The 13937-nt window shown below is 31.3% G+C and overlaps 2 protein-coding genes across 2 annotated transcripts; both read left to right on the top strand.

Moving 5' to 3' along the window:
- Positions 1–593: 593 nt before the first annotated feature.
- Positions 594–3478, top strand: LOC138938626 (ankyrin repeat and MYND domain-containing protein 2). The gene is made up of 3 exons (XM_070305775.1): positions 594–883; positions 1132–1509; positions 1650–3478. Exons 1-3 carry the CDS (start codon positions 683–685, stop codon positions 2286–2288), a joined length of 1218 nt encoding a protein of 405 aa, XP_070161876.1. The 5' UTR covers positions 594–682; the 3' UTR covers positions 2289–3478.
- Positions 3479–6375: 2897 nt separating this feature from the next.
- On the top strand, positions 6376–8962 carry LOC138938633 (phospholipase A1). Its single transcript, XM_070305788.1, has 3 exons — positions 6376–7131; positions 7627–7903; positions 8386–8962. Exons 1-3 carry the CDS (start codon positions 6777–6779, stop codon positions 8960–8962), a joined length of 1209 nt encoding a protein of 402 aa, XP_070161889.1. The 5' UTR covers positions 6376–6776.
- Positions 8963–13937: the final 4975 nt, after the last annotated feature.

Consider the following 13937-nt stretch of genomic DNA (forward strand, 5'->3'; position numbering starts at 1 on the left):
TTAATTGATCTAAATTAACAATGTGATAATTGTTATGATCTCAAATGTTATAGTATATATTAATAACTTGTCTCGAAATAAAATTATTACATAATTATTAATAATAATTATTAATAACTGTGTAATAATAAAATGTTTAATAATAAGTATTTAATAATTATTATAGTTTTATCTTTAGACTAATATAAAAATAAACTTTTGAATGTCTGTCAAATATGATGAAATATTTAAAACTTTTCTTAGCATTTAATTTCAAACATTACGCGTCCATTATTTACGCATCATCTTTATATTGCAATTTATGAAGTCACATGTTTGACTTTGGACCCGTTCCACTTAACGATCGCAACGCTCACGGTATCATTTTATCTTTGTTGTTCAACGAAAGTTAAACAAGGACAGATAATGCCCGCGAGCGTTGCGGTCGTTAAGTGGAACGCACCCTCTATAGTCATCTACGGTTGATAACACTTGCGTCTTTCTGTTATCTGAATAAAATTTTTCATTGATAGCAGAGTTATGATTTCAATGGAGATTTGAAAATCGTATAATATCTACGCAAAATTTGTTATCATTAAAAAAAAAGATTTTCTACAATTCTAGAAATTGAATTGGTCGATAAATATCCTGTTAATCAATTCTAATAAGCTTCATATTTGTCCACACGTTATTCGACAACAACATGGCGCCTGCTACGGAAGGTCTCACGGATTTGCAGAAGGAAATTTTTACAAAAATCAGCCAGAATGAAGTGAGCGAGCTGAAGGCATTATTGGCGCAGAACAAAATCAAGATAGATTTTGTGGATGAAAATGGCATGAGCCCGCTCCAACATGCCTGTTATAAGGGAAATAAGGAAATTGTGCAGATGCTCCTCGATCAGGTAGGTTATGTGTTGATTATATTGATAATGTCTTGTGTCAATAAAGTTACATTCGCGATGTGTAATAATTTACTATTTTGCATTAAAATATATTCTTTTACTGATATTTGCATGATTTTTTCTTGATAGATCTGTCCTGTTTGTACTTGCCGAAATTAAATTGAATTGCACGCGTGTTCATATGGAGGGGGGGGGGGGGGGACATTGTTCAAAAAAATAATATGATAAAATGTAACAATTATTTATAGGGTGCAAATGTGAATGCTTGTCAACACGAACATGCGTACACCGCACTTCATTTTGCTGCTTTAAGCGGTAACGCTGAATTATGTCACCTTTTAATGTCACATGGAGCACGCTTGACGGCGACGAACAGTGTGGGCAGAACAGCTGCTCAAATGGCGGCGTTTGTGGGAAATCACAATTGTGTAACGACTATCAATAACTTTATTCCAAAAGCTGATATAGATTATTTTATTAAGCCGCAGGGTTTGCAGACTGAACCCATGTTACCGCCGCATTTAGCGGATTGTTTCCATCAATTTATAATGCAAGTCAATGTAAATCCTGTACGTGTATGCATGAATTTACAGAAATTTCCTGCTCTTCTGGAAAATGCAGCAAAAGTAAGTAAGATGCAATGGGAAAGAGAAAAAAATATATAATGAAATATTAAATTCACTCAGCACTTTATTTTATTTGACATGTTAAAATATTTCTCTTTTTTTCTGTGAAGAAATTAATGTTTAATTTATCATCTTTTTAGATACAAAAGGTATTAGAATCTATGCGCTACAGAGAAATGACGCGAGGCGCTGAAACAAACGAAGTGATGGCTTTCAAGTATCATTATCTCAGTTGTGTTGTGGCTGAAGTGTTAAAATGTCAAAAGCGACAAGAAGCTATGAAGGCGGAGAAAAGCGGGAACGAGGAGAGCGAAGAAAAGAAATCTGACACTGTAGAAGTTTTAATACGAAGATTTCTCAAGTGCAGTAAAAGCGACGGTCTACCTGAATATCAGGAAGCCTTTTTGAGAGAGTCCGTAAGAGAGTTTCCGTTTAGAGAAAGTACAATTTTTCGCCAAATGGTCGCCACGTTGGCTAGCACAGATCCACCGTCCGCCGTTTCCGTAGTTTCCGCTGCGATTAATGGGCAACGAGGCTTCTCCGATAATGCCCAAACTTGTGTAACTTGTGGCGAAGATAAAGCTACCAAAAAATGTAGCAAATGCAAAGCAGTGCAATACTGCGACAGGGAGTGTCAAAGATTACACTGGTTCATGCACAAAAAGGCATGTGCTAGATTAGACCCGTCTTTGGCTAATAACGGAAAGATCACGGATGTAAATAAAGAACAGATTATTAATGCTGTCAGTTCAAGATTACAGAATCTAGCTGTTAAATAAATATGTACAGATTTAATATTAGCAGTTGGAACTCTTGTTTCATCTGGAACACATTATATCCCAATTATCAAGAATGTTTATTTTTTCCTGTAAATAGTCGCTCTATTAGGATTGTTATTCTACATAGAATTTTTTCATTCTGTATAGTATTGATGGGTTTTCATATGATTGTGTCTGTTGTACCTATGAAAGCTAACAATGCTATTTTTTTTGCAATTAAAATCATTGAAACTTCATAAACATTTTTTTAGATATGCATTTACATTGACATCTTTTCGAATATCTATCCTTGACAATCAGTTGTAATATTAATGAGGAATAAAACTGAATCAATAATTATAATAAGTTTTTAGTTGTGTGCGCAAAGATATATTCTGTTCATTGAGAGATTTTTATATGCGAATCTGAGTTGCACAATTTTTTTTGAACTGATTGACTTTTATGTCGTTACATGTATACTTCGCCATACTTCTGAACAGTAATATTGTGGCCAAACATAAGTTATATGAAGATACAGATTCACATTATATATGATATATGACAAAATGTTCTTTTGTAATATATAAATGTATTCATATATTTATATAGTGAACTTGGAACCTGAAAGAGATGCATAAGAACAAATACATATTTATGTTTATAAAAAAATATTTTATCATGTCATATTATTGTCATATAATGTGAATCAACACTTATTCTTATCACATATCTATGTGTGCTCAGTTAAATATATCTATTTGTAATATTTTAGAGTTGTGTTTTTTGAAAAGCTTATTGTGATGATTTATTGTGATTTATCATTGCCGGAATAAAGCACATTTGCTTGTGATTGATATAGTAGGAATTGCATCATCCTGTTGTATATTCCACATCGCTAATTTTTGTATCAAAAATTATCATGTAAGCAATATGTAATTTAATCAGTCTATTACATTTTATTTCCACTTTGTTATTTGTGTCAGGATCGAGAATTAATAATAAAATTCAATCTAAAGAGAGATGTGTGTGAAATGAATTATGGTTGAATCTGACATTATTCTCTTCAATCGCATTGAAAGATGAAATTTATTATTCGTTGATCAAATACTTCATTTGTATGTATTTTGCGTATATTCATAATTGAAAATTACTTCCTCAAATTATCACATTCATTATCACGCTCGAGCATCTTGTCAGTTGTAAAAATATATATATATATATATATATATATTATGTGATTATTCCTAAATAAACTTTTGATTTCCTAATAAAAAATGAACGTATTCTTCGCTTTTAACAACACTTTTGACAATTTTTTTTCGTCAATTTACTCCAAGATTCAAATTAGCGGTACTTTCTCTCTGCAGCGAGTTAACGTATATCTAGGAGATTTCAAACTTTCACTTCAAACACCGGGTCCAATCGTTGCGTTTCGCGTTACGCAAATATTGCGACAGCCGTTTTCGGTGGTACGCATATGTATCATATCCGTAATAATCGACCGCCTTTTTTATAAGTATTATTTTTTGTGAACTTTAATTCATTAAGATTCTCGTGAATTGTTTAATTTATGATTTAATATATGGCATGTATATTTGCTATTTATTCCTCGAGTCTGTCTATTATTTTGTTTTTATTTTCATTGGAACTGGAGGGGAGAGATTTTTTGTTATTTAAAATTTTTTTTAAATATTTGAAATGAGATATAAATCTTATTACCTCTACTGATATATGAAAATAAATAAGAATTATATATATGGAGAAAGCGGTTATTATATGGATACAAGATAAAGTGTACGCTGCCGAAAACCACTGTCGCAATATATAAATGCGAAACTTAATTTATCGTTGAAAGCCTTTCATTTCAAACCATTAAATTTCTACAATTCAGAAAGTATTCGTGATTCTTATTTTCGTAATGAAGATTTGGACTCTAAAACAGTCGAAGAATATGTTTATGAATTTTGGGTTCACTCTAATCGAGAAAATATTTTTTTTGCTTTTTCTATTGCCATATTTTTCTTGCTTTTATATAATAATAACAATAATAAAAATTAAATTTTTATTTATAATAAAAGATTGTTTTTGGCAAAACAATTAAAATTATATTTATGATGATAGTTTAATTAACTTTAGTTAAGTTAACTTTCACTTTTTATAAAATTACACGATAACGTAAATTTTTGTTTGTTTGATTGCAAAGCAATCGAAATAAGAAAATTATTTTTTCGATAATATACGAGGCACTAATTTTGAAAGCGGTTACAAATTTTAATAGAATATATGTATATGTACACACAATAATCCGCTATTGCTGTCAGAACCACCAAATGTCTTTTTAACCACAAACATTCAAATCAATTTAAAATTATATTTTTTTAAGAAAATTTTAGGAGAATTAGAAGATCATTTGTTACAAGTTTTACATATTAGAAATTTTGACGCAATCAAAATTTTTAGATATTTTATTATTATATTTAAGCAAATATATATATATATATATATATATATATATATATATATATATATATATATATAGTATTTAAACATACACAGTGTTTTTTCAAGTATTGTATATAAATAGAAAGCAGTTATGAGATCTATAAGTTAAGTGGATGCGTTGATACCGTTGCACTTGATATATTGAATTGATTCTATGGCAAGGGAACGTGATAAGTATTGAATATTTCTTAGCGGTATATGTCACAGCGAAGATTGCTTCCCATCCTTGATACTTCCGCTATACGGTGTTGCTCGATTACATTGGAATCTCTTAATAGCACGATTCGGGGCTCTGAACGTAATAGCGAGCCCTCACTTTATCCTCAAAGCGTAAAATTAAGGCCATAGAGGTATCGTTTCGTTTAAATATTATTTTCCGGTAGACCACCGGAAAACGCGTCCCTCTATTCATGTATCCCTTTTCACACACGTCTAGCTCATATGGAAGTGATTTTGCTTATTTTGAGGTTCGCTATTACGAGATTTCATTGTAATTTTCATGTATCAAGCGAACTATATAATTTATAATTTATTATATATAATGAAAATGTATAAAATTTGTATGCGTATATATGTTCTTGTTATCATTGCATGACTCGATAAATGAATAAATAATTAATTGCTCGATATTAAATGTGGCTTGCAAGAAAATATATTTCGACTATGTCACGTGCAAATATATGATATATAATATATTGCATTTTTACGGAAGATGAAATGTATAATACAATTCTGTGTCTTTACATATATATTTTGCGTATCTTCAACGAATTGTATGTTAGCTTGCGAGGACATGCTCAAAATCAGAAATCAAGGTGTATGTACTCGAGGGGATATGTAAATTTATTGCTTTGTTTTCGGAAGGAAAACATCTTCAGAATCTGGACATTTGATGCAACGGATTTAACTTTTCGACTTTCATTTAGCGTTTTATACGATGTACTATGTGGGCGATACAAAATATTTTGTCATGTGTAAAACGTCTTTTAAAAATTATTTATTGAAGAGAGATGTAATATAATTTGAGAAACTTTTCTTATTTTATATATTCAAGTTATTTTATCGTAAATTTCTTTATTTTGTATTACATTACATAACACATATAATGTAAATAAATACATCTTATACCTATAAATAGCTGGCACTTACGTTGGCATATTAAAATTTATTCATATGTTACGTCATACTTCATTCATCGAAAACTACTGCAGTGATTATTATTCCACTTTCTCTGTATGACGAAATATCTAGCTATTGCCTGTATATACATATAGTTTCTACACATATGAATCAGTCTTGCAAAATATTTCAGGGTCAAGTTTTCGGTCAATTATACTACTAGCAAGAGACATCAATATCTTATTCCACTTTCTACGTATGCAAAAGAGTGCTACGTGACTGATTTCTTTTCTTGAATGAAAACGCACAGGACATCCCAAAGTTTCTATCGTATGTGATACACGTATTGTTAAATATTCATGCGTTTAAAAAACGATTTAACTCTCTCTCTCTCTCTCTCTGCATTCGAATTCAATTGCACAATTTTTCTAGCAAGCAAAGCGTATGCAAAACACCCTGCATGCGTCTGACGAAAACAAATAATTATAAACATTAATATGTCTAAATATGAATATTTATATTTTCCTTATAACAATTTTCTAAAGATTATTTTATATGGAAATTGATGGAACAGAAACTGGACACATTCAAAACAAGATCAAAAGTTCGAGAACCTCTTACATGCGGATTCTTACGCGAGAAGATTCGGTTTCCATTTGGCAACGAACGGAATTGTCAACGCTCACAGAAGGATAATCCGATACCATTGACCAAAATACTTTTAGTCATCCGGTGACTCGGTACCGACAGGTGGGGAAGATTCAAGGAAGGGAGACCTTTAGAGCGAGAGAGAGAGAGAGAGAGACAAAGATCGGAGGAACAAAACGGTAATCCCGGGTGGCAAAGTCACCGCGAATCGACCGCAAGCGTCGATCATCAGTTACCGAAATGTACGCGTCGCAGAGAGACATCCCCGAGATGCGTATCTTCGCGCTCGTGACGGTCTTCGCCGCGTTCCTGGTACCATGGGGCTGCGCCCATATTATCGCCTGGAGGGAGATGCGACGGGAAGGGCCGATTCGCGACGCCATCGAGAGCGGCGCCGCCGCCGAGTACAACAAGGACGATTGCGTCTGGAGACGAGGAAACGACCGGGACGTCTGTCCCGATCCCGACATACACGTGTATCTTTACACGCCGGGCCAACCACGACGGATCCTGGATCCCTCGGAGCAGTCCGACTGGCTGCGTCAGGATTACGAGCCCGTCAGGGATAATGTGATCCTGATTCATGGATACGCAGGTGAATCTCTGCGCTTTCGTCTAGAATCGCGGAGAAACGTTCCTGAGAAAGAGACATTTGTATATTTAACATGGAATATTTAAATTATTAAAAATTTATTGACAAAATAAAATTGACTTGAATTTAAATGAAAGAAAAAAAAGTTTTGCTATTTAATTAGTCTTATAATTTATCTTATTTAATTGTGATCGAAGATTTTCTTTGAAATTTTCAGTAAATGCTACGTAAAAATGTAGACGATTTCCCGTTATTATACATTTTATTCATTTTTTATCAAATATTATTTATACTACAAATATATTCGAATGAATATTAAATTGTGTTCGGATAAAGAAATATGAGATAAATTTAATTAAAAATTTTCCCAAAAATCTTTGATTTTCTAAATATTGGAGTACTCTTTAGATATCCTTGTAATCATTGTTTCAAGTTGGTGTAATTTATTTTTTTTTTTCCCGTCTTTTGCGTGTAACTTTTATACGATAATTCACGCAGGTGGCGACAATACGTTGCCGATCGCGATTTTGCGCGATGCTTACTTGAGGAACGGCAGTTACAACGTGTTCCTGGTCGATTGGGGTGCGTTATGCGCACGACCTTGTTATCCGGCCGCAGTGGCGAATATACGATCGGTAGCGAAGTGTCTCGCCGGCACTCTGACAACCTTGAGAAACCTTGGCCTAGAGATCGCGAGGACTACCTGCATCGGGCATTCCTTAGGCGCTCACATCTGCGGCACCATGGCTAATTACCTGCTCTTCAGGATGTACAGGTGAATAGTTTTATCTTGCACACGTCTTAATTTAATATATTTGTGCGTGTCAATATTTTAATTAGCTGTACAATTTGATTGTGCGTTCGGAAAGAGAGAGGGTATACGAAAGTATTAAACGGATTAATATTTATGTAAAGACAAAAGAAAATTATTGAATTTGTTTTATGTGAAATCAAAACTCATTTGTATCGGAAAATAGATATTGCGCTCTCTATCAAAAATGCCATTCACGTCGATACTTTTTTATGTTATATATTAACGCCCGTTTAATTAAATGAAGAATCTTCATATTATTGTAACGTATTTGCTTGTTAATATTTTTTTATAACTTGTATTCTCTTTACGACTCGCTATTCTGTAAATATGCCGCTCTCCAAATGCGAACGGTATCTTTCTCGGATCAATTTTGAGAATGATTTAAGAAAAAAAAGTTAATGTATATATGTGATAAACTTAGGAATGAAATATATTGGGCGTAGGATAATCGGCTTGGATCCCGCCCGTCCGCTTGTCCGGCCAGGCTTGATGAATCGTTTGGACGCCGGTGACGCCGACTTCGTCGAGGTGGTACACACCAATGCCGGATATTACGGCGAAGTCGGCCGTGTCGGTCACGTGGACTTTTGCGTCAACGGCGGCAAGGTGCAACCCTTCTGCCAGGACAGGGAGATGTTTCATCTGTGCAGTCACGTGTGGTCCGTTTGCTTCATGGCGCAGAGCATAGACGACGATGGCGCGAGCATGATGGCCGAGTCCTGCTCCAGGAGATGCCCTTCGGGTCCGAGAATCGCCGCCAAGGCGGGCGAGTACGTGACGATGGGTCAACACACCCCAGTCAACACTAGAGGATCCTTCTGCTTCAGCGAAATCAATCCACCATATTGTCCGAAATATTGGAAGGGTCGCGGCGACGAGAGATGTTGCGTACCAGAATTGACGAATAACGAAGAAGTAGAAGAGAATAATGTAAAGTACGATAACACGACGAAGCGTTCTTTTATGAAACAGTTGAACTTTGAGCTTGACTTAAGACTACAGTCAAAGCATGTAAATTAAGAAAAATTATATTATTAAGTTATAATATAATAATATATAATTAAAATTATATCATTATTCATTATATATTCAATTTGTTTGTTGACAGATCAATTAAATTATTAATGTATATAGAATCGTAGCGTTTCTCTCTATTTCTTTCACAAAATAAATTATCGTGTATTCGTTATGTATATATTAGTATAAAATCTTTTTACATCTAAATATTTATATCAATAAAAACATATACATACATGAGACAATTTGTATTAGAGAGACGAAATTTTATATATATATATATATATATATATATATATATATATATATTATTTAGAAAAAAAAGACATCTATATATAAATATATATTTTATACTTGTTTTGTGCAAAGTAATATGTTACATGTTATTTGTACCGATGGCTGAGTGAGATGTTTATATACGTGTTTACATAAATTAAGATCTTCTTACGGTACCGGGTGACGTGCACCATAAAATGATTTACCGGAATGCCGGAGTCACCGATTACGTATTCAGATTACGTGGTGCGCCGTGTTCCGGAAAAATCTTAGGTTTATAATATATCCAGCGATCCATACCGTTATGCGCTCCACTAATATAAGCATCGACGAACAGAGTCATGACAATAATAAACGATCGATCGAGCGTCTCGTAATATTTCGTATATTATTGGAATTCTCTTAAATGGAATTTTTGCGTCTATCCTATATCGAAATTTTCTTGCAAGTTTAATTAACTAGAAGTCGAGTCAGTATCAAAGTACCCTTATTTTTAAAATGATTTAAATGTTAAAAATGTTTAATATTTTATATATTAAAAATGATGTATATTTTGTATATTCTTGTGTATATGGCCTTGTTGTCATTCAAGCGCACTCGAACGAGCAGGTGCAATTAGATTTATTGTCTCATATTTTAAGAAAATACTTGCTTTTTTTGTTCCTGATATCTCTTGCAATATTGGAGTAAGAATATTAAGAATTTCTTTTATATCTCGTAGGATGCTATCCAGAACTCTAAATAAAAAACTAGAATTGCGAAAAAATTTACCTTTAAAATATTTAAAATTAATTTAAAATAATTACTTATAGATAAAATTTAATATTTTTGTGTGCGTGCGCGTGCGCGCTTGTGTGTGTCGTAATATGTAAAATATTTCGGCAGTGAATTATCAATAACATGATATTCATCTGAGCGGCGCGGCATAATTGGCGTGTTATTATTTACGTACAACTATTCTGTTGTCATTCACGCGATGACACTCGAGGAGGAAAGTAATCATGCGAGACGCTCGAATTCCTTCTCTAAACGCGATCGCGATCAGTACCGGGAAATTATTTGTTATTATAATATAATTAATAATTAATTAACATTTATAAATAATACGTAACTATATATATATATATATATATATATATATACATATATATCACAATGATAGATCTCGAATCACATATTTTGTAATTTATTCAAATAAGCATTAAAGTAATAAAATACCAAATTATAAATTATCGTTTCGTTGCGTTTCTTTAAGGACAATAATTATTTCTTTAACAACACATAGAGTCAAATATATTTTGTCCACGCTATTTGACTTTTCGATAATCTAGATATAATTTAGATTAAGAACGTACTAAACCGTTAAATCGCAAAATTGAATAATTAATATAAGCTCCGTGATACATTAATCATTTAATAAATAATTGATTTATAATTTAAAATATTTATATAATATAATTAATTTTACATATATATTTTATAATACGTAAAATATTTCGGCAGCGAATTAGGACAATACCTAACATGGTATTTAGCCTTGGCGGCGTAAACATTGACGCGCGAGGATCAAACATTGTTTACATATCACGGCCTTGTTATGATTCATACGGAGACGCTTGAATAGAATTGTAATGGAGGTCAAAAAAATTCCTTTCTTACGTGTTATCATTCGTACGATGACACTCGAGCAGTAAAGTAGCAGTGCGAAACGTTTCGTCAAATCCCTTTTCTAAACGCTATTGCGACAAGTATCGGGAAATAATTTGATAAGATTAATAATTAGTTATCTTTTACATATCTTAAATAATAATTATAATTTAATATTAATTATAGTTGATTAATATTATAACTATAATTATATCGTTACGATAGGAAGCGCGTATTTTGCATGATGTATATACACATTTAAAAATTGAAGTGACAAAAATTAAAATTATAAATTATTGTTACGATCCTTATAAGCAATAATTATTTCTTCAAAAATGCTTGAAATTAAATATATTTTATCCAACGCTTTATCGTTTGACTTTTAACAGCATCTAAATATGATTCGGATTAAAATCGAGCAATTAAACAATCGAATCGCAAAATCGTGTAATTAATACAACGAAAGACTTCGTGATACATTAATCGTTTAATAAATATAATTAATTACAATTTAAAATATACTTTATACACTTTAATATTCCGCGTATATATATAATATGTATGATAGTATGTATAGATATAATAAGATACAATAATAGATATACTGTCAGGTTTTCGCAAAATGTCATAAAAAAATCGAAATATGTAGATTTAGCATCCCTTTTTTAAAAGTGAATTTCTGAAATGTATTACTTATTAAAAAAATATATTAACAATAATTATATTATTAATTTAAAATTTTTTAATTTTAATTAATAAAATTAAAGAAAAAATATTTTTTCTATACTGAAATAATGAATATGTGTATTAAGAAAGAAAAGTTTTAATATATCAGCATATGACTGATAGTGAACTTCCAGTTCCACTTCATTTTCTAATTCTCATGTAAAACGTATACGTATGAGAGCAAATTCTCAAACTTCACTCGAGTAGTCGGAAATTTGTGTTTCAATCAATCAAGACGATGTCGAGTAATTGCATCTCGAGTCGGCGCCCCGCAAAAGTGTCTTGTGGTCCATGAGTCAACAGAGTCATCGGGAAGTCGGGATAGGCGACAAACAGGCGAGACGTACATCCTCGAAATGTTGCACTCGTGCTGTGTCGCAGATAGTGTGTTTCAAGTTGGACGTGACAGGCGTGGGAGGTCGTCTACTGAAGAGAGATGCGAAAAAGTAATTTATTGTATGTTACTTAGAAGAAAAAACTTTCTTGATAATTGCGAGTTTCTACTGGTTTAACTAGAAAATAAGATCGTTGGAAAATTAAAAAATCAAGTCAGGTTATTGAGAAGAAAATATTGAGCAAGCTAGAAATACAATTAAAACATAAATAATATAAAAATTAAATTTATTTTTAGGAAAATTAAAAAAATTAAATCAAAATTATTTTTAGGAAAAATATAATAAAATTTATTTTTAGAAAAGTAAAAAAAATTAAAATTAAAATTATAAAAGTAAATAAAAAATCAAAATCATAATTATTTTTAGAAGAAATAAATTTAAATTTGTTTCTTTGGGAAATTTTTAAAAGATTAGTAAGCGTAATAAATTAATTCTCTCACTATTAACGATCCGTAAACGAAATCATGGATATTTATCAAAGTAAATTTTCATTTCTCGAGAGGAAATAATTGTATGACCATTGCTCACAGCAAAAAAGTTGATCAACATCGCGGAAAAACAATAAACTTTAAGATTTTTGAAAGGACTTTGATACATTCGAGTATCTAATTTAACTTTTTTTTTAAGAATGAATTAAAAATATTGAACGTGTAACAATCTTGGCGCAAAAAGTGCGAGTACTCCTCTGTATTCAAATCCGGTTAGAAACAATGGATCTTATTCGATTGCCACCTCTTGGAAGACAATAGTTAATCACCGAGGTTAACCGCCATTAAAGGTCCCATATGTTTGTGAAAAACTAAGGCGCGCACTGCAGATATGCAGAAAGATTATCATCCTCTGACAAGAGATATAGCCTATGATGAGAGAGATAGAGATGATGAATATATTAAACAACTATATAAGGCATTTAATATCGCATTTTGTCATTTATTTCATTGAGTAGAAGAAACTAAATCTTTTTGAATATAAACACTATAGATAGATAGATATAGATTTTATAATCTTATTGTAAAAAAATAATCTTGCGTCTAATCGTATATACAGATTACATATATTTAATGTCTCTTTGGTAATCTCTTAAATGTCAAATTGTGTAATATACAGTGATAACATATATACGCGATAAAACGTGTACATAAAACTGGATATATTGAAGGAACGAACAACGAATGAACAGCGGTTGTAAATTTTTCGAAGTTAAGAATTTTTCGAAATTATTTAGCCGTATGCGAATTTGCGTTTCGAATACGAAAAAAAATGAACAAACAGCGAACAAGATTTCGAAAATATGCATTTACTTTTCGTTTGTTGTTCATATTTTTATTTAACTCGTATATATCCATTATAAGCCTAACTAGGGCCGTTATCGCAATATATCTCACATTCTCTTCTCGATGAGTTTTATATAAAAAAAACTCTATGGAAAAGAAATAATTTTATCTCTTATATATGTCATAATTCTCTCTTGTAAATGTAAGTTCACGAATCTTTTTAATGTTTAAAATCATTGAAATTGAATTTCTTAACAATAAATCATGAAATTACTTTAGTAACAGAAATTGATAAATGTTATTTGTTTGTCACCAAACTTAAAATAAATCTTAAATCCTAATTATATTAATATGATTAAATTAATTTTTATTAATAACTAATTATTAATAATTAATTAATAGCGTATTAATAACTAATAAATCTTAATAATAATAATACATAGGAACTATATGGACATATACATATGTATATGTACTAACTATACGTACTAACATATACATATGTATATGTACTTTCAAATCAAAATATGTTAAATTATTAAATTCTGTCACGTTAAATGTAAATTCTTACAATTAAAAAATAAGTTTTAAAATATTATTAAAACTATATATACAAAATGATTTATAGAATAAGTATTTACAATAATCTTTGGCCTAAGA

This window comes from Polyergus mexicanus, unplaced genomic scaffold (genome assembly GCF_030449975.1).
Source record: "Polyergus mexicanus isolate NDT 795.1 unplaced genomic scaffold, iyPolMexi1.0 SCAF_1, whole genome shotgun sequence".
In the NCBI taxonomy this organism is placed as follows: Eukaryota; Metazoa; Arthropoda; class Insecta; order Hymenoptera; family Formicidae; genus Polyergus; species Polyergus mexicanus.